The 12,597-nt window shown below is 44.2% G+C and overlaps 1 protein-coding gene across 1 annotated transcript; it reads left to right on the top strand.

Moving 5' to 3' along the window:
• The first annotated feature begins 1,827 nt into the window (after window positions 1-1,827).
• Mefv (MEFV innate immunity regulator, pyrin) lies at window positions 1,828-12,227 on the top strand. Its single transcript, XM_051181293.1, is given in 10 exon segments — window positions 1,828-2,156; window positions 3,619-4,629; window positions 5,871-6,217; window positions 6,586-6,681; window positions 8,581-8,811; window positions 9,226-9,248; window positions 10,729-10,844; window positions 11,026-11,303; window positions 11,753-11,784; window positions 11,786-12,227. Coding segments are annotated over 10 exon segments (2,559 nt in total). The 5' UTR covers window positions 1,828-1,879; the 3' UTR covers window positions 11,934-12,227.
• The last annotated feature ends 370 nt before the right edge of the window (window positions 12,228-12,597 follow it).

Raw genomic sequence — 12,597 nt, 5'->3', positions numbered from 1 at the left:
TATAAATGTTTGTTTTCATTTAATTGGACTTTGTTATATAAAATTAAATAAAAAAATACTCTATATTCATAAAAAAAAGAGAAACCCTGTCTCAAATAAATAAATAAATAAATAGGATATAAATCAATAAGGAAGACACCCAATGTCAATCTCTGGCCTCTATAAGTGCACACATGCACCTAAACACATGTGCACACACACATCATAAATACATTCACAATAAAGTAATATATTATTAGACGTGTTTAGGACATTGTTCTAGTTTGGTTTCCAATGCTGTGATAAATGTCATTACCAAAAGCAACTGGAGAAAGAAAGGATTTATTTCACCTTCCAGGTTACAGTCCATGATCAAAGGAAGCCAAGGCAGGAAATAAAGGCAAGGGAGCTTGAAGTAGAAATGGTGGAGGAACACTGCTTACTGGCTTGCTCCTTGGCTCACCTTCAGCTACCTTTCCTGTACATGCCAAACCCACCTGCCTAGGAATGGTATCACACACAATGGGCTGGGCATGCCTACATCAGGTAGCAATAAAAAAAAAATGCACCCTCAGACATGCCTACTGGCCAATCTGATGGAGGTAGTTGTTCAATTAAGACTCCCTTTCTAAAGCATATCAGCTTGATAACCAAGAGGAGCCATCACAGATATCTAGGGTGTTTAGGAAGATACATAATACTACTTTTTTATTTATTATCAAATGGTTAAGAAAACGAAGGGCAGGGCAGTGATGGCACACACCTTTGATCCCAGCACTTGGGAGGCAGAGAGGAGGATCTCTGTGAGTTCAAGACCAACCTGCCCTATAAGAGCTAGTTCCAGGACAGCCTGCCTCCAAAATCAGAGAGAAACCCTGTCTCAAAAAAACAAAAAAATAAGGAAAAATAAAAGAAAGAAAAGAAAAAGAGGAAGGAAGGAAGAAAGGAAAAGAGTTGAGAGAGCAGAAAATGTTAGTGAACCTATGTAAAGGATATAAAGTGACCCTTGTACTATCTCTTCACTTTTCTGTAGGTTGAATTTTTTCAAAATAAAAGATTAAGAATAAAAATCAGGAAGTGCATAAAGGCAGAAACAGTAAAGTTAAATACAAGTCAGCTCTTCCCATGCATCCTCTATTGGCTTTGAAGCCACTGAGGCTCACCCTGGTTCACCTTTAAGTGCCAAAGGATGCATGCCTACATCTCTCCAACCCTGCATCTCAAGTATCCTGGCAAGTGCCTAGAAAATATATTTCAAAGGGCACTCTGACTCCAAGGGAGCAAGAGCCAAGTCATCTGTGGAAACAGATGCATGAGAATGGTGGTCCTCAGAGCCACCATGAGGATTTTGTGCTGCTGGACAGACTAGACATGAATCAGACAGACTGGAACTGCATCGCAGTTTCCTGGCTTCTGCTTTTTTGAGCAGGCCTAGGCAAAGCCTATAGGGATTATTTGTTGTCTGTTCCTTCGCCTGTCGTTAGCCCTGGAGGTCTATAAACCCCAACAGTCTGAAAAGAGCAGTTGGCCAGAGGGGCCAATTCTAAGCAAGGTCATCTCTCTCCTTCTCTTCCACCAGCCCCAGCAAGAAAAAGCAGGAGAAAAATTGGAAAGTGTGAACCCCAACTCCAAAGTCTAGCCTGCCTTTTGTTCAACCAGGACATGGGCTGCCAAAGCAGAGCCCTCCCCATTGGAAATCCTCTGAAAGTTCAAAGAAAAGATGCAGCAGCCTGGACCCTGGACACGCCCTCATTAGTCTCAGTTCCCACCAAAGCCTGCGGTTTTTCCTGTGCCTTGTCCGTTATTTCACAAGCTATTTCTTGCTTGAAGCTTCAGGGGAGAGGTCTTTATCTTCTCCCAGAAGCCACACAGCTAGCTACAGTCCCGCCTGGCCAGCACCATGGCTAAGACCCCTGGTGACCATCTGCTAAACACCCTGGAGGAGCTGCTGCCCTATGACTTTGAGAAGTTCAAGTTCAAGCTGCAGAATACTAGCCTGGAGAAGGGTCACTCCCGGATCCCCCGGGGCCATCTGCAGATGGCCAGGCCAGTAAAGCTGGCCAACCTGCTGCTCACCTACTATGGCGAAAAGTATGCTGTAAGGCTGACCCTGCAGATCCTGAGGGCCACAAACCAGCGCCTACTAGCAGAGGAGCTTCGCAAGGCCACAGGCCCAGGTAAGTGGCCAAGTCCCTTCCCAGCTGAGATGGCTGCTGGCTGCTGGTTGCTTGTGGAGGTGGAAAGCAATGCTCTCTAGCTTGATGGCTGGGAAGCCCCTGTCAACTGCAATGTAAATCCAACACATCTTGTCCTTCTCTGGCCTTTGTAGCTTGCTCACTAAAACTCCCCAGGCACCTGAAGACTTAAAAAAATAAAAACTGATATTCTGACTGTGGGTCAGAATCAGGGCAGGCAGAGCTTGAACACCCCTCCCTAGAGAATTCTTTACTCCATTGTTCAGTTAATACACATGCCCAGACAAATGTTAGGTTAGCAGAAAGGGCTGGAAATCTTCATTAACCACTCAATTTCAGTTTAGGATTCTTCTTTAGCATACTTTACAAACATACCTAAATATTCTTTACTTTTAATGAAAAGTTCTTCAAATTAAAACATGGGTTGTTAATTACAGATTATCTTTATTACGTAGACTTTGGAACTGCGCCTTTTCTGTCATTTTGAACAGCAATATTCTGAAATTGCAGGCAAGTTTGCTGGTTTTGGTTATTTTTGGGGGGTTGGCTTTTAGATAGGGCCTCACTAAATAGACCAGGCTGGCCTCAAACTCACAAACTCACCTGCCTCTGTGTCCAGAATGCTGAGATTAAAGGTGTACACCATCATACCCATCCAAACTTGTTTTCAAATGCCTTCTATACTTACCTTTGTGACCTGAGATTTCCTTCAGCTTGTGTAATGAATGAAAAAGATTCATTTATAAGTCTCAAGTTTAATTAATTTTATGTGTGTGGGTCTTTTGTCTGCAAGTATGTATGAGTACCACTAGCATGCTGGTTCCACAAAGGCCAAAAGAGGCATAATATTCCCCAGAATTGGAATTACTGATGATTGTGAGCCACCCTGTAGACACTGGGAAATGAATCTGGGTGCTCTAGAAGAGCCCCCAGTGCTCTTAACTACCGAGCCATTTCTCTCTCTCTCTCTCTCTCTCTCTCTGGCTTCCTAAATTAAATTAATTTTTATTTTAATTATATTTTTATATGTATTTGCATCTGTCTGCATATATAAGTGAGTGTCAGCATGCCATGGCACACATAGAAAGCTCAGAGGACAACCTGAAGGAATTGCTTCTCTCCATCTCCTTGTGGGTTCTGGAGGTCAAACTCAGGGTATTGAACTTGGTCACAACTGCCTTTACTCACTGAGTTGGTGTGCTTTAATTCTTTTTTGTTGCTTTGTTTTATAAATCAATTTTTACATCTATAATCATGCATCCATCCATCAATATTCCAGTTTCTATTTAATTTATATTTTATGGTTCTGTGTAACTGAGGTGCTGTTGTCTAGAATGTTCTGTGCTTTTCCGTTTAGTAACTTTGAGGAGATTGTCTCTTCCTTCCTCCAGCCTCAGCCTTGAATGTAGGACAGCTTCATGCTTCCATCTGATTGTCTTTCTAGAACATTTAACGGAAGAAAATAGAATTGGTGGTTCTGTCCAGCCTGGAGAGAATAAGCCCAAGACTGTAAAAGTAGCAGATGTCCTGGAAGGTGATGGGACAAAGCAGAGTGGTGATGGATCAGGCAGCCTGCCACCCAGCCAGTCTGAAGTGGACAAGGGGTCCCAGAAGAAGTCTCTTGTCAAGAGGAGAGATCAGAGGGGCCCTGAGAGCCTGGACTCACAGGCCAAGCCATGGGCCAGGAACACAGCATCGCCCAATAGAAGAATCCTGGTCATTACCCAGTGCCCAGTGGACAAGGAGGGCAGGGCAAGTGCCCAGCTCCGAAGGAATGCCAGCTCTGCGGGGAGGCTGCAGGGATTCTGCAACAATGCCCCAGGGAGAAGAGAATGCAAGAAAGCTGAAGCATATTTGCCTTCAGGAAAGAAGCGACCCAAAAGTCTTGAAATTACCACTTACTCAAGTGAAGGAGAATCCCCAAATTCAGCTCTTCTGAGTCCAGAAAAAACAACTAATGGGAATCCACACTCATCCCCTACTCCCATGACAGTAGCTATTGTGAATGAGGGCACTGCTGGAGCTCTAGAAAGGGGCTCAAGGAATCCAGAACTTTCCATGGCCCCCAACGAAGAAACATCTAGGGACATGCCTTCTAAAACATCGTTGATTGGAGAGGGCAAACACACTACATCCTGGAAGGAAAATGAAACTGGGAGATCAGAAGCCCCTGAGAGCTTGGGGAAGATGACTGGTAGCACATTCTATGAGTCCTGCAATCCAGAAGAGCCTTTGTCACTATGTGAAAAATCAGCCAAAACTCCAGAAGACCCAGCATTCTTAGGATCGACAGCTTACAAAGGTAACCTCCCCCACCTCTCCAGAACTTCATTTTGTTCTTATATTTATATTGCTGGGATACCTGGTTGCCTCTACAGATCCCTGTGCAAATGTGATGTAGACCTAGAAAAATGCATGTTTACACATCTTGCACAAAGGGTTACATCAAATTTCAGTCTATGCCTGAGCTCTAAGAGCCACAGATTAGGTTAAGGATCTAAAAAGAATGGGCAAAAAAATATTCCTTTCCCACAGTGATTCCACAGTGAAAGTCTTGGGGCAGAGATTCTGCTAATCACCTTTCTCTGGACAGGAGGGAAGATGTTGACCAAACCCCTTACTGGGAAATTAATCACCAGGATTATATTTGCCTGTGAGAAATAGAAAACACCAGCTTAGATGAACAATACAGAAGCTTGTTCCTCTTTCACACAAATGAGTCATTTGTGTGATCACAATTAAACTTATGCTGGGCTGTTTTTTTGCTTCACATTTTTCCCCTGAAACTTATAACTCACAGGTGATAACATGGCTTCACTCAAGAGTATGGGGACAGAGGGACAGCATGGAAGGTTTTTAAAGGTTTCTAGAAACCTTTAAAGGTTTGGTCTCACTTCCTTTTGACAAGAATGTGATCAAATGGCTTCCGCTAACTGCATGGGAGGCTGCGAATTTCAGTTTGGAGTGAGGTGGAAGAGGAAACAATTGATTCTGTCAGGAGAATGGTTCCTTGTGGATGATGACTTTTGGTTGTGAGGCAAATTCCGGGGCCAGGGAGGGAGGAGGAATAAAGAGCTAATGGATTGTATGTGTTTCTATTTCTTCTTGTGTCTCCTGTCATTTCTGTTGTATAGGGGCCTTGTAGCAGAACTTTCATAACTCTTATGTATCACTGAGAGAGTCACCCTTTAGCTTTATAGAGTGTCCTTCTTTGCTTTTACTTCTTGAATGGGAACACAAGATTCACCCAACACACACGTTTCAAATGCTTGCTATGCACTCTGGCCTAATTTTCTGCTGGGAGTGAGGGCCTGACCATGACTGAGGCTCACAGTGGCTACCCCCAGCAGCTGTTTTTTGGGTTGTGGGTAATCTGTGGTGGTTTGGGATAGGAAAGCAAATGCTGTCAGCATGTTTGCTTTCTTTCAAATGAGCCACTAGATCTGCATCTGTGCAAGGGGAAAGCCTAGGTTTATAGCAAAGATGTCTCACAGAATCAATGCCCAAGAATTCCAGGGCTCAGAAAAGTCTCACCCTCAGCTATCAGCCTCAGTTGCCTGTTTTGGATGGAAGTCAGAGAAGAGCATGCTGGGAAGTGGCCATCTCTAATTGACAATGTATGTGTTCTATGAATAATTACTCTCTTATAACTATCTTGGGTTTGCCACTGAATTTTTTCTACTGCTATGTCTCCAGGAAGGTCACAAGACAAGGCTGCATGTCCTCTTTGCCACACCCAGGAAGGAGACCTGCATGGTGGTACCTGTATGCAAAGTTCCTGCAGCTGTTCCATTGCTCCTGGGGATCTCAAGGCCCCAGGCAGAAGCTTACCCATATGCTTCCAGTGCCAAAGTTCACTTGCAGGAAAGAGCTGTGGAGACCAGAGCCCCCAGTCCCTACCACAGTGCCCACGTCACATGAAGCAGGTACAGCTGCTCTTTTGTGAGGACCACAGGGAGCCCATATGCCTCATCTGCAGGCTGAGTCAGGAGCATCAAGGCCATCGAGTGCGTCCCATAGAAGAGGCTGCACTGGAGTATAAGGTAGGTATTCACCCACACATAGCTGGACACTCAGGCTTATGTTCTTTATTCAACCCCTCTGGGGTGTGGGTGCATCAGTCAGGATTCCTGGGCTCTAAATGGTAAAAATACAAGACTAACCAGGACAGCAAAGAAGGAAGTGCTCATTTACATTGTTCAGAAGTCCAAGGATACTGGTTTCAGTATGAATCCTGGGTCACCCTGTGGGGATGGACCATTGGTGATGGATCCACATCATTTCTTTCCTCTTGCTTTCAATTGCAGCACCCCAGCTCTGCTTCCAGAAGCCAATTCTTCACTCTAGGATTAGTATAAGCTAAAAATGGCAGGCATCAAATATAAGCATCTAAACCAATACTCTTTTCCAGGAACAAATCCAGAAGCAGCTGGAGCGTCTGAGGGAGCTGAGGGGATGTGTGGAGGAACACAGACTGCAGGGAGATAAGAAGACAGAGAACTTCCTGGTAAGGCCCTGGGCCAGTCCTTACCCCTTTATACCTGCAGGAAAGGAGTGGGAATGCAGAAAGTGTCCGGGGCTCTGCCCTGACTCACAGGCCAGCAGGGCTGGTCACCTGTTCTCCAGTCTCAGTGGTGATGATAGGGAGGTCTAAGGTAAGCTCATCCTGTGGTTCCCTGTCAGGAGAGAGGGACACCTGCTCTCTTTCTCCTTCTCACAACTAAATAGTTTAGAGAAACTAGAAACTGACACTTCACAAATTCTCTGTATTCTGTAAATAGTTACAGTTGGAGCTGAAGATGTAGCTAAGTTGGTAGAGTAGAAGCACAGAATCAATGAGGCCCCAGGTTCCATCCCCAGAATGGTAAAAACTGGATGTGGTGGCACACAGGGATAACCTCAGCATTTGGAAGGTAGAGGCCAGAGGAGAAATTCAAGTTTATTATTAACATAGCAAGTCCAAAACCAGCCTGTTAGGCTCCCACACATACCAAAAAAATCTGGTAATGTTGGCACACACTTGTAATCCTAGCACTCAGAAGAAAAATGCAAGAAAACTGCCATGAGTATGAGGCCAACCTGGTCTACATAACAAGTTCTAGGCCAGCCAGGGCTACATAGTGACACCCTGTCTTAAAATAATAGTAACAGTAATTTTTATTTATAAATTTTATGAAAACTATATTGACTTCTGTGTTTTTTTCCTCCAGTTCTAGGGACAGGACCTAGGGCTTTGTATTTTCTAGGAAGGGATTTTATCCTTGAATGAATCCACAGCCCCTCCCTGACACCACTTTGGCTTTTTGAGACTAAACCTCATTACACACTCCTGAATTGATGTCAACCTACTAGAATGAGCTCTTTGAGGGGGGGTGTTGTGAAAGGGTTTCTCTGGGTACCCCTGACTGCCCCAGAACTATCTCTATAGACCAGGCTGACCTGGAACTCAAGAGATCCACCTGCCTCTGCCTCCTGAGTGCTGGAATAAAAGGCATGCACCATGCAGTCCTGCAGAATGACCTCACCTTAACTAAATACATCTACAAGTGTCCTACCTGCAGACAGGATCACATTCTAAAGAACCAGGTCATCAACATGGAACCTAGCACCATATTCAACAGATTTTCCCAAGAGCTGGCCCCTCTTGTGCTCAGTCTGTTTAGAAAGTTTCATACAGATTGCTCCCCATTCTGGAGCCCAGGTCTTCAAGAGACTCAGAATCTTAGTTGCATCTAAATTGCTGTGAAGATGGGGGTTGGAGAGATGGCTCCACAGTTAAGAGTATTTGTTGCTCTTGCAAAGGACCAAATTCAATTCACAATAAACACTTACATGGTGGTTTATAGCCATCCTTAATTCCAGGGAATCTGAAGCCCTCTTTTGACTTCTGAGGGCACCAGCAAGTACAAGTACATGCTTTCCAGGCAAAACATGTTAACATAAAAATAAAAATATTTGTAATGAAGAGACACCATGACCAAGGCAACTTATGAAAGAAAGCATTTAGCTGGGGACTCACAGTTCTAGAGGTCCATGGCCACCATGGCCAGGAGCATGGCAGCAGGCAAGCAGGCATGTTGCTGAAGCATTGTTAAGAGCTTACATCTTGGTCCACAAACATTAGGCCAAGAAAGTGCAAAACTAACTGGGAATGGTGTGGGTTTTTAAAACTTCAAAGCTCAATTTCAGTGACATACCTGTCCTAAGACCACATCTCCTAATCATTCCCAAACAGTTCCACCAACTACGGACTAAACATTTAAATATATGAGACTATGGGGGCCATTCTCATTCCAACTTCACCCCCAAGGAAGCCTGCTTCTCATCTGTCTGTGAGATGTGATGACGAGGTATCCCTAGATATATACTTCCACACCCATACATCTCCTGATTCTATGTTCCCCAGAAAGAAACAGAAACCCAGCAGCAGAAGGTTTCGTGTCAGCTTGAGAAACTGCACCAATTCCTGGAGCAGCAAGAGAAACTCTTTGTGACCTGGCTACAGGAGCTAGGCCAGACCATTGGCAAGGTCCGAGAGACATATGACACCAGAGTGTCCCGTGACATTGCCCTCCTGGATGAACTGATCCGAGAACTGGAAGCCAAGCAAGACCAGCCAGAATGGAAGCTCATGCAGGTGAATGTCGGTGCGCCTGACCTTCCCCTACCTGCTGTGTCCAGTGGAATAATTCAGGATCTTGTCACTGCCCAAGGCAGGAAACAAGGCCATTGAGACCTGGAATGGGGCTTGGAATCAAAGATCCACAGTGTCTTTTGGGCTCATGCCTCTTCAATAAGGTCTCTTAGAAGCCCAGAACATTTCGGCATCTAGGATGCCCCTGACATCACCCAGAATAGATCAGAAGAACCACAGTGCAGTTGAACTGTGGGTTCTGGCAAGGCCTCTAGCCTTGTGATTAGAAGTAGAATGTTTTTATTTACTGGTACCATAGCACTGGGGGTCCTTGAAAGGTCAGAGGGCAGTTTGAAGCCTGGGAGTCACAGACTCTTGGAGACTGGTAATAGAGAGATTCCCTCTTTTCTCTCCTAGGACATTGGAGTCACGTTGCACAGGTACAGAGATATCCCATGGTGTCCCTTTGAGTATCTTGCAGGAAGTATTTGGATGGGACTGTCCTAGGAGACATGGGTCCTGAGACCATCCTTCCTGGATTTGTGTGAAGAAAAGAACAAAATGGGAGTCTGGCCAGGTGTGGGGGGGAGAGGGAAGGCATGAATGGAACACTGAGAAGAATGGATATATCCCAGTCCTGCTGCACACAAATGGTGCATTGTGTCCTCTCAAATGGCCTGCATTCCATGCCACTTGTTTTATGACAGTGGTCTCTGAAAAACTGCCTCTGGTCTCAAGCACTTTTGTGGGCTTCTTGGGGATCCATTGGAAGTGGGCTAAGCCCAGCAGGCAGGGGGAAGAGACAGGTGAGATAGAAAAGGCAATATCTCATAGTTATTTGGGTACTTTACAAAATGCTGGTGTCTAAGCCACAGCCACATCAGTTAAATCTCAATTTGGGGGTTGGGACTTGAGCATTAGCGGGGTTTTTTAAAAATTGTTTTTCCAGTAAAATATGCATAACATAAAACTTCAGCTATTGTATATCTGCAGTGTAATGATGTTAATACATTCACATTAGTGTAAACCTGATTATCACCTCCACCTCCAGAACCTTTCCATTTTCCCACATAGGAACTCTGTACCATTCAACAAATACTCATTCCTCATCCTCCCTCCCCTATTGCCTGGCAACCACCATTCTGTTCTTCCTGTTTATTAGTCTGGTTGTTCTAAATACTGCATATTAGCATAACCATACAAAGTTTGTCCTTTAGCCTTTGGTTTACTTTCTTTCAGTATAATGTTCCCACAGTTCATGTTATAACATGTATCAGAATTCCACTCATTTTAATTGCCAAGTGACACTCCTTTCTTATCTAGCCACTTGACAGACATTTGGACTGTTTCTACCTTTGGGTTATTGGGAATGGTACTGATATGACCACTAATAAACAAGCACAACTTGAGACACTGCTTTCAACTTCTCAGATTTTACACTTACAAATGGTATCAGTGTACATCCATCTATTTGAAAAATTTAAGGAATCTGCATTCTATTTCCCACTCACAGTGCCAAATTCTCCACATCCTTGTCATCAACTTGTAATTTCCTGTTATTTACTGCTGTTATAAATGCTATTCTAATAGGTGTGAAGTGACATTACATTTTTTTATTTTTTCTTTCCATAGAAATAGTAGAGAAGTATAACTAATTTGACATAAAGAAATCTGACAGCAAGAGTAACTCAATTTTAAGGCTGCTATTGAAAGTCACTGTGATTTTTATAAGTGGTTCAGAGATGCTATCTGCAACTGAAGTTAAAGACCGGTGTCACAACTCTGGGTCTAGGGAAGATTTCTTTGTGTCGCCCAAACTAGGATGGGTATGTTTAGTGGGGATGATCTCACTGTCACCTCAGGCGGACTCAGGCTACATCTTGCTCTTGTTTTCTCTGGACAACAAACCCTTGTCTCTAGGGCCAAGATGGTGACTGTCTCTGAGCCATCAGCCACTCCTCCAGATGTTAAAGAAAAGATCCACCTGCTCTACCAGAAATCAAAGTTTGTGGAGAGGAGTATGCAGTACTTCTCAGGTGAGTGAGCTTGGAGGAAGATGAGAGAAGCATTTGCTCACTTCCTCCCTGGGATCCATGCAGCCCAGAGCTTGATCATTCACTTCCCATCTACCAAGCCTTTATGACCCTGCCTCTAGCTTCTTTCTGGTCTAACCCAATCTGCTAACTCAGCTTTTCTGTTCCCTTTCCTCCTTTTCAGAAACCCTGCGCTCTGAAATGGAGACATTCAGTGATGCAGATGTAACAAAATGGACAGAGTGCTGGCCTGACATACCACAGGCCCAGGGTTTGATTCCCAAAACTTACCAAAAATGGGATGGTGGAAACACACAGGACTATGACATATTATTTTATCCAGAAGTGGAAGCTGGAGGATCTGAGCCTCAGGAAGCTCAAGGCACACATGAGCTACAAGAGTCCCTTTCTCAGAACAACAAACGAAAACTTAGATCTCTCCTGAAATGGAAACCTTCATTTGTAAGTATGGTGGTGGAAATATAAGCTAACCAAGAGTTTCTGTAATTGTCCTTTATCTGTTGCTTTGGGGGAACTATTCAGAAGAGGGAGGAAATGCCTAGAAAGAGGTCATAAAAGGCCCCCACAGCTCTGCTTGGTCCTGTGTCTGCCTTGTTCATTGATTTAACCTTTTGAGTCTCTAGAGTGCCTGGGAGGCCTTTGTTAAAACTAACAAGATGCAGAGCCCTAAGCAGGAGAATCCTATTCCTTTTGAGATAGTACAATTCAGATTCCCTGAACAGGTATGCTTAGAACTTTCTTTATTTTCTCCCTCTGTAGTTCCAGAACTGACTGGTGCTCAGGAATGTGCTGGTAAGTGCCTAGATCAAGGCAAGTAGTAGCTTTGGTATATCGGGTCCCTGTATGTTCCTGTCCCCTACCACAACCTCAGTGAAATCCCTCTTCCTTAGATGGGGTGAACCTTGGGAGAAGGCCATGGATCCCCTCCCCAGATAGGTGTTCTATTCTTCCTGCAGTTTCTGGGATTCTGATCTATCAGCTGCTCAGCCCAAACTCAACTTCTCTGACATGAAGAGTGTGAGATCTGGAAACAAGTCATACCTGCTGCCTGACAGTACCCAAGGATTCTAAAGTCACTTCATCACTCTGGATACTCCTAGCTTTGACTCCAGCTGGCATCACTGGGAGGTAGAGTTTGGAGACAAGAGAAGGCAGGTCCTGGGAGCATGCAAAGCACTAGCAAACAGAAATGGAAATATAACTCTGCAGAGAATGGCTACTGGGTGACAGTGATGACAAAGCAACAGGAATCCACTTTTCCCCAAACTGTGAATGAGGAACCCCCAAGCAGGTGGGCATCTTTCTAGACCACAAAGCTAGAAACATTCCCTTTTACAACATGACAGCCAGATCCCACATTTCCATGTGCACTGGCTTCTCTTCCTCCAGTTCCCTTCAACCCTGGGGCATGTGATGAAGGGAAGAACATGGCTCTTCTGATCCAGTCAGAGACAAGACTTCACAGAGTGGCCAACACTGTACTTCCATTATGGCCCCTGGTCTTATATCTTGCATTCATGCACTCAGCAGTCATAATGAGGTTATCAGCTGATATAAGAGATGTAATAAATAAGAAAATAACATTAGCCTGGGTGTGGTGGTACATGCCTATAATCATTCTGACTGTGGTTTAGCCTCCATAAAAAAAAAAAAAAAAGAAAGGAGAAAATAATACTAGTACCTGTAATAATTAGTATTCCTATTGCTGTAATAAAATTCTCTGACTTGGGGATCT

This window comes from Phodopus roborovskii, unplaced genomic scaffold, assembly GCF_943737965.1.
Source record: "Phodopus roborovskii unplaced genomic scaffold, PHOROB, whole genome shotgun sequence".
Lineage (NCBI taxonomy): Eukaryota > Metazoa > Chordata > Mammalia > Rodentia > Cricetidae > Phodopus > Phodopus roborovskii.
Note: the sequence above shows the minus strand (reverse complement) of the source record. Positions and strands in the feature narration are given on the sequence as shown.